Consider the following 13737-nt stretch of genomic DNA (forward strand, 5'->3'; position numbering starts at 1 on the left):
GGGGGGGGGGCGAGTTTTGTCTTGCCTAGGGCAGCCCCAAACCAGAATACACCACTGGTCCCAACTGCCTTGAGATCATTCACAAGCGCCTCCCGTGTAGTTCTGGGCTGATCCCTAAAATTTTCTCATGATCATCCTTACCCCATGAGACGAAATATTGCATGGAGCTCTAGACCGAGAGCGATTGATGGTTATTTTGTATTTCTTCCATTTGCGATTAATCGCTCTAACAGTTGTTTCCTGCTCACCAATCTTCTTGCCGATAGTCTTGTAGCCCATTCCAGCCTTGTGCAGGTCTTTCAATGGAAGAAAGAGATTCTGCAGACAGGTGTCTTTTATATACATAACGAGTTGTCAATAGGAGCACCTTCTTAAATTGACAGAAATAATATGTGTACCACATAGCCAGTCTGTGGAAGTCAGAATTATTGTTGGTTGGTAGGGGATCAAATACTTATTTTACTCACTGAACTGCAACTCAATTTATAACATTTGTATCATGTGTTTTTTTCTGGATTTTTGGTTGATATTCTGTCTATCATTTAAAATACGCCTATGATAAAAATTATAGACCTTTCATTTCTTTGTAAGTGGGCAAATTTGCAAAATCTGCAGGGGATCAAATTATTTTCCTCACTGTAAGCTAACATGTCTGAAAGAACCGTCAGTGACACTCATCACAACCAGATTATCTGAATAATCGTTTGTAGGGACAGCTTAGCGGCATGCTGTGGAATGTCGAAGCTTTGTCTGTTCAGAATACCTGGCATTCGGGCAAGCAGAGGATACTAAAAGCTGTTGCAGATTTGCAAAGACAAATCTTTTGCCTGCTCTTCATACCTGTCAGTAGCTTTAGTGCCCTTAAAGTAATAATCTCTTTAAAGCTGAACTTGAGGCATAAACACTCATATCTACTTGCATTTGTCCCAATGTTGCTTGGACCAATTTTAGTATATATATATATATATATTTTATACAGTGAAGGGCCAAAGAGATCCTAAAAAATACTGAGGTACCTGCAAGTACTACAATGCTTTACAGCGATTGCTGAATGTCCACTGTGCCAAGGTGTGCTGAATGGCCGACTCTCTGTAATACCACAGCAAAGGGGAAGTCGCTCAGCACAGCAGCTGTGGCACACCTCCATATTCCCAAGATTTCAAAGCACACAGATTTAAAAGTCTGCCATGACAGCATTACTACAACATACTATTGCAAAACTGTAAATCCCAGAATGGTTAGCCTCTCTTGCTGTAAGAGAACTTGTCAACGGGAAAAAATGGCCAAACTACTAAAATTGTAAAAGTAGAGGTACCAAGCTGTACTTTTTGGTTGTCAAGTCTCCATGTGCTCAGGGAGCTGCTGTATTTGCACATTATACAGGGGGGAGGGGGCTTTGATTTCTGTGGACTCCAAGTTAAGCCCTGTAGATACCAGGAGTAACCTCACTATCACTATTCTAGTCCAACATTGCAGCTGCAGCCAAGAGGCTCTCACACCACAATAGTGAATGGTAGGGCTTTATTCCTGAATTTGTGGATAAAGGGGCCATTTGAAAAAGAAAAAGATATACACACACATGCAAAAGTACCACACAGAGATAAGTAGGATGCAGTGGCTATTTGGACACACACAAACGGAGTTAAGAATTAATAAAACACATTGCCAATTTTTTAGGTTGACTTTCCTGCAACTGATATATTCACTTTAATAAAAGCCAACTAATTAGATATACTGTTCAAACAGCAGCATAGCAGCAATTTCAGCCAATACAAATGAACCTTTGACATCTGCAATTCCAGCTATGCATTAGCATTATGCTAATACTCCTAAATATAGGCTGATTAACCCCCCAAAAGAGTTTTAGAATAAATTTCACTTAACTGTGATTGCACGTGAGCTTGGATAACAAGAAAACAAGGCATCTCAATAGTGCATTTGTCTAACCTCCAATAGGCAATATAGTCTCCTGTAATTCCCAATATGCAATACAAGAAAACACTCTGAACACTTGAAGGTTATTTACCTCCATGGCATCTTGATCGTTTTCCATAAGTTCTCCTTTTTTTTTTGTTGTTTCAGCAGGAGCCTTTTTCGTGGTCATTACAGTGACAACCTTTGTGACAGTTGGTCCACTTTTCTGTGGACAAAGATTAAATAAAGCTTTATCAATACATAAAAGTAAAAAGTTAAAAGCATTATTTTGAAGATATTTTTTCCCAACACCACCTTCCCAAACTCTTTGTAACACTAAAGAAATCTTATTTGCTTAAGGACTCGCTATCTCCAGCTACACCTGAGCTTACCAGCAAGATTTTATAGTGTTGACAGGGAAACCTCTGCTTAAACATGCTTGTAGCATTATAAAGAAAATGTATAATGCTTTAAAAAGGGGTTTTAAACTATTATGTAAAAACAGAACAGGGCTGATTTAAAACTTGGTACACCAACTTTGATATGAAAGGAAGAGGTGTGGCAGTTGTTCTAATGTCCAAGTCATACCTCCAACTCCCTCCTTCACACCAATTTTGGCAGAGTTTCTTTTGCATTTTTGAAAACAAGCCTGAGGAGGAGAACTGAGCACCAGAGGTACACAAAAGGCTGCCTCTGTAAAATACGGGTAAAAGAGCGCTTTAATGCAACAGAACTTATAGGAGTTCAACGTTAAGCAAAAATGTATGTACAAAAAAAAGTCTACATGGATCACATTTATTTTAAAGGATTAATTCACTTTTGCAAGCATGTTTCACAGCACACCCATATTTGGGGTGTGACATGAAACCTCATGTTCTCCAAACCCACACCCTCAAACTGCATCCCCCCACCCACTTACCTGAACCCGCAGGGTGCTTTTCCCTGCAGCTGTTTGTGCTGGAATTCAGCACTGCTGTGCATACCTCCGCCCATACAACTGCATCATCCCAAATGGACTGCTCCTCACATCTATACACAGTCTGAATAGTGTATAGAGCATGACGACACCAAGATCTCTAGACAGCAGCAGGAGTTTGGGCTGATAAATGTTTTATAACATTTCATAGGGAAACGGGTTTTTTTTTTTCAAAATTTAGGGTACTTTTTTGTTATATAGTAAAAAATAAGAGTGGTGATTAAATACCACCAAAAGAAAAGCTCTATCTGTCCCCAAAAAATGGTATAAAATTTGTTTTAGTGCAGCGTTGCATGACGGAATAATTGTCAAAGTACTGCAGCGTACTGAAAAATGACCTGGCCAGGAAGGGGGTTTAACACCTCGGTCTACAAGTGGTTAAAAAAAAACCCAGCTCCGACAGCTACAGAGATATAAATGTGCATGTATTGCTTTTTTCCCCTCAACATACACCAATATATAACTTTTAAGACAAGCAACATCAATAAAGGGCACAGATGAGGACTAATTGCACCTTAGGTATCAGAGAAAAAGAGGTACTCCCCAAATACAATGCATAAAAATGTAATATACCAGGTAGTGCTCACCACCACCAAAAATCACAGTCCACTTGAATGGACACTCAAGCCTTCATAAATTTGATGGGCAGGGCTTGAAAAAAACATTCGTCTTATGGTGTCCATAAGAGGGCTTTCAGACACCTGTCACCAGGGCACCACAAAGAAGCTGATGAAGCAAAAATCTGCTTCACCAGCTTCTTCTGGCTGCAGGACTGTACAAGCGATCCGGCACCTGTACAGATCCCTTGTATTTAAACAGCAATGGTCTGCAGCAGCAGCCATGTTCTTGGTATAACCACTTCCAGCGGATGACATGTATGTAGGTGAACCCGCTGGAAGTGGTTCATTTTTTTTATTACTTGGTTATTAAATTGTATGCCACTAAGTTAATGTACTGTCATTTTTTGTGCACCTCTAACATACATCCTGTAGGTATACACTTTTTACAAGAGCTATTCCTACCTCTGGAGTGATCGCTAACACCCAAGCAGATAAAAATACAGGCTACAAGTTCCAGAGTTTGCAAAGATAAGCACTTTTAAACAGTGGCTTAATTCAGGTCTCTAAAGGCAAAGCTTCCTAGGGGGCGAGTCTTACATGTCATCACATCGGTCTACCTATGGGTTAGGAAAAGTCAGTTTTGAAGAAACATCCATACTGAATACAAAATGGAGCACAAGCCACTGCAGTAACAAACTATGAACAGTTCTAACCTTTTCACTTCCACCTTTAACACTGCCCATGTTAAACTTTTTGACTTCTTCTTTGACTTCTTCCATGTAGGCATCCAAAGTATCCACTTCCTCACTTTCCTCCTCTTGCCCTTCTTTTTCTCCTTCTGCTGGCTCCTCTTCATCATCTGCAATTGTGAAACAAAAATATTCTCTAAGCCCTGATTCACACACGTGTGTGTGAGTGTGAAAGAGAGAGTGAAAAGGAAAATTTTACACATGTTTAATGTGCGGCCTAACGTGACAATTGCAACTTTTTCTTTCTTTTAACTGTGGAGCACCAAAACACATGGCACCATGTGTTTTGGCATTCTACAATGCACGCGAGTTGGTTGGGGTGCGTTAAGAATTAATGGCACTGCAGCACATCTGCTAGCGCACAGGAGTGAACAGAGGCGAAGTGCTCTTTCCCACCCGGGCAGTTTAGCACAGCGACACACTACTGTATATTCTACATGTTCACTCTGCACTCTTAAATACCTACACGTAGTAGTTTAAGCACACTCTTTTCGGAATAACTTGGACACTTTCAACATACACTTAGAAAAGGTCTGTTTAGCCTGCAGTTTTCAGCGCTCAGATGTGAAGGAGCCCGAATGTTTGGACACAACATAGTTTAAGCAATTTTGTAGTATAAAGCTGAAAGCAGAACTTACCATCATCATCTTCTAAGCTCCACTTTTTCCCTTGCTTTAGCTCTTCAACTTCTCTTTTTAACTCTCCAATGGTCTCCTCAACCCTCTTACGCTGTTCTTCTCGCCATTTCTCAACTCTTTCTTTACGTTTTCGCATTTCTTCCTCAAGTTTGTTCTGGTCAAAATTCTGTAGCAGAAAAAAAAATATTAATGCTAATCACTAGCCAGTACTACAGTAGTTAGTAATATAGCCTACTCCTTCCTCATAGTGCAATTTAAAATCTATGCAACTCTACTCTCAAGTCAATCAAGGCCACACACACGCAAGCACGCGGCCAAAAGTTTTGAGAATGACACAAATATACATTTTCACAAAGTCTGCTGCTTCAGTGTTTAAAAATCTTCAGATGTTACTATGGTAAACTGAAGTATAATTACAAGCATTTCATAAATGTCAAAGGCTTTTATTGACAATTACATTAAGTTTATGCAAAGAGTCAATATTTGCAGTGTTGCCCCTTCTTATTCAAGACCTCTGCAATTCGTCCTGGCATGCTGTCAATCAACTTGATCCCCAAGGTGCTCCATCATGCTGGAAAAAGCATTGTTTGTCATCAAACTGTTCTTAAATGTTTGGAAGAAGTTGCTCTTGGAGGATGTTTTTGTACCATTCTTTATTCATGGCTGCATTCTTAGGCAAAATTGTGAGTGAGCCCGCTCTCTTGGCTGAGAAGCAACCCCACACATGAATGGTCTCAGGATGCTTTACTGTTGGCATGACACAGGACTGAACAAGGTATTTTTCGTGTGCCCCAAACAATCAAAAAAAGGATTTTATTAGAAAAAATGACTTTACCCCAGTCCTCAGCAGTCCAATCCCTGTACCTTTTGCAGAATATCAGTCTGTCCCTGATGTTTTTTCTGCAGAGAAGTGGCTTCTTTGCTGCCCTTCTTAAAACCAGGCCATCCTCCAAAAGTCTTCGCCTCACTATGCGGGCAGATGCATTCACACCTGCCTGCTGCCATTCCTGAGCAAGCTCTGCACAGGTGGTGCTCCGATCCTGCAGCTGAATCAACGCGCTTGCTGGGCTTTCTTGGGCGCCCTCTTCACAACAATTGAACCTCTCTCCTTGAAGTTCTCAGGCAGCCGCTCATGTTTAAAAATTTAAAGCACCAGTTGGACGCAGAGTATCCAGGATGTTTTCACGAGCAAAAAACTCACGGAATGTGAAATGCAAATAAATCTGCACTCTGCAGTTCATGACCTCATCCAATCACTTGCACACTCACTGACTTTTTATGACCATGCACACACACATTGGCCATATAAGGTAGTGCTCGTGTAAGCCAGTGGCCGTGGCGGCGGGGGGTGCCCGGATTTTTTGTAAATAGTCATCAGCGGCTTGTCAGAAGAACCCTTCTGATATAAGTTCATGGTAGCTAAAGCAACTATGAGCTTATAGCAGGATGAAAGCCACCAACGTAAGGTTTACTGACATGGCCACCCTGTGGCAGCGAAAGGGTTAAATCATGCAGTGGCACGCACAGTTTCCAGACTTAAACCAAAATTAAACAGTTTAGAATGGACAAGTGAAAAAGGTGAAAGCAAACCACAAGTGCAAAACGTCTGGGAACTTCTGCAACAGTATTGGGAATAGGGCTGAAACAACTAATCGACCATGAGAATCGTTGTCAACGATTCTCATGATCGATTAGTTTATTTTCGATCAGTTGATTCCCCTGCCGCTGTTTCATTCTCCTCTCTGCTGGTGCTGGCTACAAGGGTCTGTGTCCCTTCCCTGTTGCTCTCCCCCCCTGTATCGGCAGAGGCAGCGGGTACACAGACCAGTGCAGCCGGCCCAGCGGGGAGAAGAGACTGCGGTGACTCTGAATTCCTCCTGCTGCCCCCCGCCCCACCTGCACTGCTGCTCCATTCCTCCGCCTCTGCCTGCCCCATTTCCTTCTCTGCCGGTGTTCTATCAATACCTCGGACTTGGGTGCGAGGGACTGATAAAACACCAGCATCAAGTCTCCAATCAGTGGCTGGAAACAATAGCCAGCCTGCTATTGGATATTTTAAATTGCAATAGCAGGCTGGATATTGAACCAGTCCACTGCCTGCTGTCAATCAGCAGTGGAGGACCTGAAGGAGAGCTTTGTCCTTCAGTTCCCTCTGCTGATTGACAGCAGGCAGTGGGCGGGTGCAATAGCCAGCCTGCTATTGCAATTTAAAATAACTAACAACAGGCTGGCTTTTGCTCCCAGTCACTGCCTGCTGTGTTGACATTCAGCTGCCTCAGCAGCTGAATACAGTGAAGTGGAAAGGTGACACTAGGGGTCTAAACCTTAAAGAGAACCTGTCACCTCCAATGTGCCATCACATAGGGTGCTGGTGAGTGTTTGTGTACCGTAGATTGAAGGCGTAAAAAGCTCTATGTATCATGTTTGAACTGGATTTCTCTCCATGTTTCGCAAATGATGGCTTTCCTAAGTGAAAGCCATCCACAAAGGAGCAACTGATCGGCGTCTTCCGATGGACTCTGAAGACCACCCACCTGTGAACATGTGGGTGGAAATGAGTAAGAAGAGACAGAGTAGAGGTGATCAAAAGGTATGAAGAATAGTGGACAGCGACATTTTCAGGGAAGGAGAGGAAAAGAGTCTGCAGAAGGATGAGGTGGAGGTCAAGGACCATGGTACCGGGAGGTTCCCATTTATAAAGTGACGAATTTGAGCATACTGTAGGAAGTGATTGCTAGAAATTTGGAAAGTGGTCTGCAACTCCCTAAATTGATTACAGATACCCCGAGGAGTCTTCTACGGTACAAATACCTCTTGTACTCCTGGTAGAGAAGGCACTGGAGTTCCTGCCTGGAGAGAAGGCCGGTGATGACATGAGGGCATCAGAGGAGAAATCACCCCTGGGATCTTATATAGCTTCCAGACTTCCCTCCAGGTAATTATGGTGTTCCTCAGGAGGATATCACTCTTGATGGCTGGGGAAAGAGCTCTCCACGGGGTATTGAGAATGCCCATCAGGGACCAGGGTGACACCATATACTTTTCCAGAAGTGTGTTTTTAAAATAAGCAGTGTCATGAATCCAGTCCCTAGCATGTCTAAATAGGCTAGCTAGATTGTATAACCCAACGTCTGGCCGGTTAGCTCGCAGTGTAAGAAATTCCAAGGCCCAAATAAAAAAAATAAATGTATCTATTTAATAATAATATATGATGGGTAGATTGGAAGAAATATGATTAGCCAAAAGTATACATGTGTGCACCCAGACATGAATAGAATTGTAATTGAGCTTCTCTGAGACTAGTGTACATAAAATAAATTAGTTAGTTAGCATGCTAATATGCCCTGCAGATCTCAAGCCTTTGTTCTCTTTGAGATCAATGGGCACCGTGATATGTTAAAATGTACAACTGGAGGGGACGTGGCTGCCGCTTGCACAAGATGGCCGCATGAGCAGAGAGCTCCGATCCGCGGTTCTGTTACCTCATCTCTCACCGCTGACTAGCCCGATCGGTTCACTTTCTTTGGAGACCGACACCACATCTTCGCCTCCACATGTCCCGCAAATGAAGAGACGTGACACGGCCCAGGAAGGTCACAGAATTCTTCCCTTCAGCCGTGCGCCGGAAACAAAATGGCGGTTGCTCCGGGCACACAGCTTCTCCCTGCCGAGCAATACAGGGTCCCCTGCATCGCACTCACTTACAGGGGGTCCTTATCGCCTCTCTCCTCATGTTCTGGCATCCCTGCAAAAGCGAAACCCAGGATGGCAGAGGAGACTGCAGGCTGCTGTGAGGCGAGTCCTTCTGCCTCCCTAGATGATACAAGGGAGTTGAACCGCTCCATTAATGGTTTCCCTACCTCTGACCAGCCTATACTGGACACTACACTGAAAGAAATGCTAATCTCACTCCGCAGTGCCATCCATTCGGATATTGTCTCCCTGGTTCAACAACTCAAGAGCTGATGTTGACGTCATAGGCTCCAGAGTAGACCATGTTGAGAACAAAATGGGCGAAATCGACTCCACTATAAATCAGATGATAGACTCCCAAGACAAAACGAATGATGCCGCTGGGGGTACCCCACCAAGCTTATTATTAACTACAAGGGATCCACGCGTGTCATTTCCTCATTATTAAAGGACGGCACCAACATCTTATGCCAATGGTGCACCGCTCCAGAGGATCCGCCTTCCACCTCTTCCACCCCTGCTCCTAACAGAGTATCCTCAGAGTGGAAACGAGTCACCAAGGATTGCACCCTGACCACCTGAAGACCGTCAGGCTGTCTTTCTACTTCTCAGCACTACCTAGTGAGGTTTGGAGCTGTGCAGGGCTCCTCTACAGGTCATTCTCCTACCCCACTTGAAATGGGCAATGTTCTACTGCTTACAGATCCATGTTGGATCACAAAGTTAATTGTTTTGACTTATTTTTACTTTTATAACGTTGATATTGTGGATCCACTTAAATTTCGGCCTATAGTGTCCGGGACTGACTCAATTACACAACCCATGGCGAAGATGACTGACACCGTGCTTCAACCACTTGTTAAAGTACTCCCTGCCTTTGTCAGGGACAAGAGGGATTTTCTTGATAAACTGTCCCATTTCGTCCCTCTATACATGCATCCCCGTTGATTCAGGTCTTCATGCAATTGGACATTTTCTGAGGTCACACAAACATGACACCATACCTACTGAATTTATTTTATCTTGCCTAAGATTTGTTCTTGTGAATAATTTCTTCCTCTTTGAGAACACATTATATTTACAGACTAAGGGTACTACCATGGGCAGTTCCGCGGCACCCTCTTTTGCAAACCTATTCATGGGCTACCTAGAAGCGATTTACATTTATCCATCACGCATGTCAAATTTTGGACTAGGTACATAGATGACATTTTTGTTATCTGGCAGGTTGAGACCACCGCCTTAGAAGGGTTTGCCAGGTTTCTCAACTCCATTTTCCCTGGTATTGTCTTTTACCCAGAATTTCATCACACTAGCATTACATTCCTAGATGTCCAAAACAATATTGTTGATGGTCATCTTCTTACCACGCTGTATAGCAAACCGACAGATCGCAACACCATACTTCACTATTGCAGTTCATACCCTAAACATTTACTTAACAATTTACCTATATCGCAGTTCCATGCGTCTGATCCAGACGCATGCGACATACAGATTAGGGCGATGAATTCCAAGTTTCAGCAAAGAGGGTACCCCATCTCAGTTTTGGACCATGCACTTGCACGGGCAACAGTAAAAATGCTCTTAACCTCAAGGACAGACAAACCCTCTAACAGATTACCCTTTATCCAGAGATTCAACGGAGCGTCACATTTGATTCGCAGATCCACAATTAAAAACCTGAACATTCTCAAACAACTAACTGCACACTTTAAAACAGCATCACTGCAGGTATATAGACGCAGCAAAACCCTGAAGGACCACTTGGTCCAGGCAGACCCCTGGCCCAAGTACTGTAAACAACCATTCCAAATATCACAACGCACTGGTTGGTATAAAGGTTTTAACTGCAACATGTGTAGTGCGCTCATTACAGGCGAGTCATTCTCACATCGACATAGTGGGAAGAGATTTCAGATCAAAGGCTATCTCAATTGTACGACAGAGACATGCGTTTATCTTTTGAAGTGCCCATGTGGACTGGCATACGTTGGTAAGACTATGGGACCATTCAAAAGACACTTTCAAAAACATTGTAGCTATATCAGATCTGCTATTAATGCCTGTGCCAAGGGTGACACTCTGGATCTAAATAAACCAGTAGCGGTTCATTTTGCTAAGCTAAGACATCAGACCCATGAATTACGGAGGATGGTGATCGAACATTTCACACTACCCCACCGTGGTGGGAATCATGATAGATCCCTTCTCCAACGAGAAGCATTTTGGATCCACACATTGGATACCGTGATGCCAAGGGGACTCAATACGAGTCTTACCCTTAAATGCTTCCTCCCCGATCGGTAAATCGACTTAAACCACATGCTTATCTCCTTATTTCTTTGACATAGAATTCCCATGGGGTGGCTAGTGTGCCACAGCCGGGGATTTTAACATCACCTCTCTTGATCATAACTTCTCCCCCAGAGTGTTCTTTTCATTATCCATGGAAGTTAGACCTCTGTACACAAGTTGACACACACTGATTTCTCCATGAGATGGAGTATGCTTTATGGCCTTTCCATTTTTTTTACGTTCATGAGTGGCCATTACATGTCCATATGGACTATGTCATGTGATATCATGCATCCATAGTCATGCTTCTGTGATATCAATTTTTTTATTTTTGCAGCTAGTTGCTCAAGTCACAGCTACTCATAATCCCATAACAGTTATGCTTTACTTCGCATTTGGGTTCTCACCATATCCCATAGATCCAGATGTGTTTGTTTAATCATATCACTAAGCAGTACTTTTCACGTACTATCTCATCACCCTTGTGTACTATGAGCCTTGGAACACATCATTGCACTGTACCATGTAGTTACAATCTCAGTGGTACCCATGCTTTGTATCTCAGCCAACACCACACTGCATGGACCACACTGCATGCGTTTAAAGATTATTCTACATGGTACCTTTCATGCCTACAGCCTGGTATACATTCATGTGATGACCCAGTTATACTGGCAACTCTAGTGGCTTCTATGTGTTTTTTATTCTTTTTATTTTATTTATTCTTACTTTGCTCCCAGTAATATGTAGATAGCCGCATGCGTTTATTTTTTAGTAATGCTCAACAATATTGCCTTTTTCCTCACAGGCTCGCTTCGTACCTGGCCTTCTGCCAATGCATTTATCTGTGGAGTGCCACACCACTAAATACGAATGGGTCCTTCTCTAGCGTTTATTCACTTGCTTTTATTGTGACAGCCCATTGTTATCTATGCTGTCATTTTGTTTTTCCATATTTCTTCATTGTTTACATTCTACACGGATGCTCCCTCATGCAGTGTTATCCTCTCACGATGCATTGTGCTGCTGTCTACTGATAGTTCTGTTCAGTCTCACTGTGGTTGCATGCTGCTTGTTTAACTGTCGGCCTCCGCTGGCCAGCATCCCGCCGTTGTCATGGTACCCTACGATACGGCCGACACCACGCCTGACATAGGCAGGTACGGCCACTCCAAAGCCTGTCTGCTCACCAAGGGGTGTGACCGAATCCTCGTCGCTTGTGACGTGTGCGGCTTCCCCCATCTGTGATGCTACAGGCTGCCACCAGATGGCGTCCTCTTATTGGTGCTTGACTGGGAGCGGGACTGGCCCCCTTTGACAGCAGCCGACGACTACTCCTCCAGTGCTGCCTAATGGCTTTTTATTCTTACAAGACACTGTTTTCTGTACAGATCACTGTACACAGCAATAACCATGCATCGTGATTGTTTTGACATTTGTGTCAGGTAATTTTACCTTTTTGTGTCCATATAGTATTCACACATGTGTCTGTATTCTAGCCACTAATGTCTGGTTACATGTTTACTTTAGTTTGAATTTTGGAGGGAATGTGAGGTCACGATGATGTCAGACTCTTTGAATTGGTTCACATTCACAACTGGTGTGTATATAGTTCACTCTGTTTCACTTGCACTTATCACTTGTTTGCCTGATGAAGGGGATCCTGTGAGACCCCGAAATGTTTTGCATTTGCAACAAGTACGTGAATAAATAGACGTACTGGATTTGCTTTGGAGTGCCGGTGTCCATCTTTTACTTATACTTTGACGGAAGACACCCGTTGTCACCTGCTGCACCCACTTATCTCATGGAGCAGCGGTTCTGAGTGTGATGGGTACACGGACCATATCCTGAGCTCAGAATATACGTCGCCATTTGAAGAAAAAAAAAAAGGACGCTATGGTAGGAGACCCAGGAGGATCCCACTGCTGAAACAAACATAAAAGAGCAAGATTGGAGTGTGCCAAAACTTACCTGAGGAAGCCAAAATCCTTTTGGGAGAGTGTGCTGTGGACAGATGAAACAAAATGACAGCTTTTTGGTAAAGCCCATCATTCTGTTTTCAGAAAAAGAAATGGAGGCCTTTAAAGAAAAAAAATCAGTCCCTACAGTCAAACATGGTGGAGGTTCACTGATGATTTGGGGTTGCTTTGCTGCTTCAAGCACTGGATGTCTTGACTGTGTGCATTGCATTATAAAATCTGAAGACAACCAAAGAATTCTGGGGTGCAATGTAGGGCCCAGTGTCAGAAAGTTGGGTCTCCGTCAGAGGTCATGGGTCTTACAGCAGGACAATGACCCAAAGCACATGTCAAAAAGCACCCAGAAATGGTTTCAGACAAAGCTCTGAGTACTGGACTGGCCAGCAATGAGTCCAGATCTGAATCCCAGAGAGCACCTGTGGTGAGATCTCAAAACAGCAGTTGGGAAAATGAACCCTTCCAATGTGAGGAACCTGGAACAGTTGGTGAAAGAAGAGTGGTCCAAAATTCCTGTAGAGAGGTGCAAGAAACTCATTGATGGTTACAGGAAGCAATTGACTTCAGCTATTTTTTCCCAAGGGCTGTGCTACCAAATATTAAATGAGGGTGCCAATAATTTTGTCCAGTCCATTTACGTGGAATTAATCAGATTTGGCTTTTTTTTTCCTCCACTTTGTGTCATACCAACACAAAAGAAATAAACATGAGAATGCCTAATCATTTGTAATTGCAACAATTTTCTGTGCGAAGTGGTGCATTATCTATCCTTTTCTTTGTCTTTATCTTCATCATCCTTTTTCTTTTCTTTACTTGCTTCAAGAACGTCTGTGTTCTCTTTAGATTTTGATCTAAATAATAATAATAATAATAAAAAACAAAACAAAAACATACAATAGCTTTTTATGGCTTTTTTTTACCAACACAAGC

At 42.9% G+C, this 13737-nt stretch overlaps 1 protein-coding gene across 2 annotated transcripts in view; it reads right to left on the minus strand.

The window, feature by feature from the left end:
• DDX46 (DEAD-box helicase 46) overlaps positions 1-13737 on the minus strand; it is a 121275-nt gene that overhangs the window by 96636 nt on the left and 10902 nt on the right. Inside the window, exons 4-8 of one of the 2 annotated variants that reach the window (XM_018573315.1) lie at positions 13574-13658; positions 9963-9968; positions 4838-5003; positions 4164-4309; positions 2027-2140 (exon numbers count right to left, since the gene is read on the minus strand). In XM_018573315.1, the coding sequence (XP_018428817.1) occupies positions 2027-2140; positions 4164-4309; positions 4838-5003; positions 9963-9968; positions 13574-13658 (517 nt within the window). Of the gene's footprint in view, positions 1-2026; positions 2141-4163; positions 4310-4837; positions 5004-9962; positions 9969-13566; positions 13659-13737 lie in introns of both variants that reach the window. The other variant, XM_018573316.1, reaches the window with a different exon arrangement.

This window comes from Nanorana parkeri, unplaced genomic scaffold (genome assembly GCF_000935625.1).
Source record: "Nanorana parkeri isolate BGI_ZX_2015 unplaced genomic scaffold, ASM93562v1 scaffold2330, whole genome shotgun sequence".
Lineage (NCBI taxonomy): Eukaryota > Metazoa > Chordata > Amphibia > Anura > Dicroglossidae > Nanorana > Nanorana parkeri.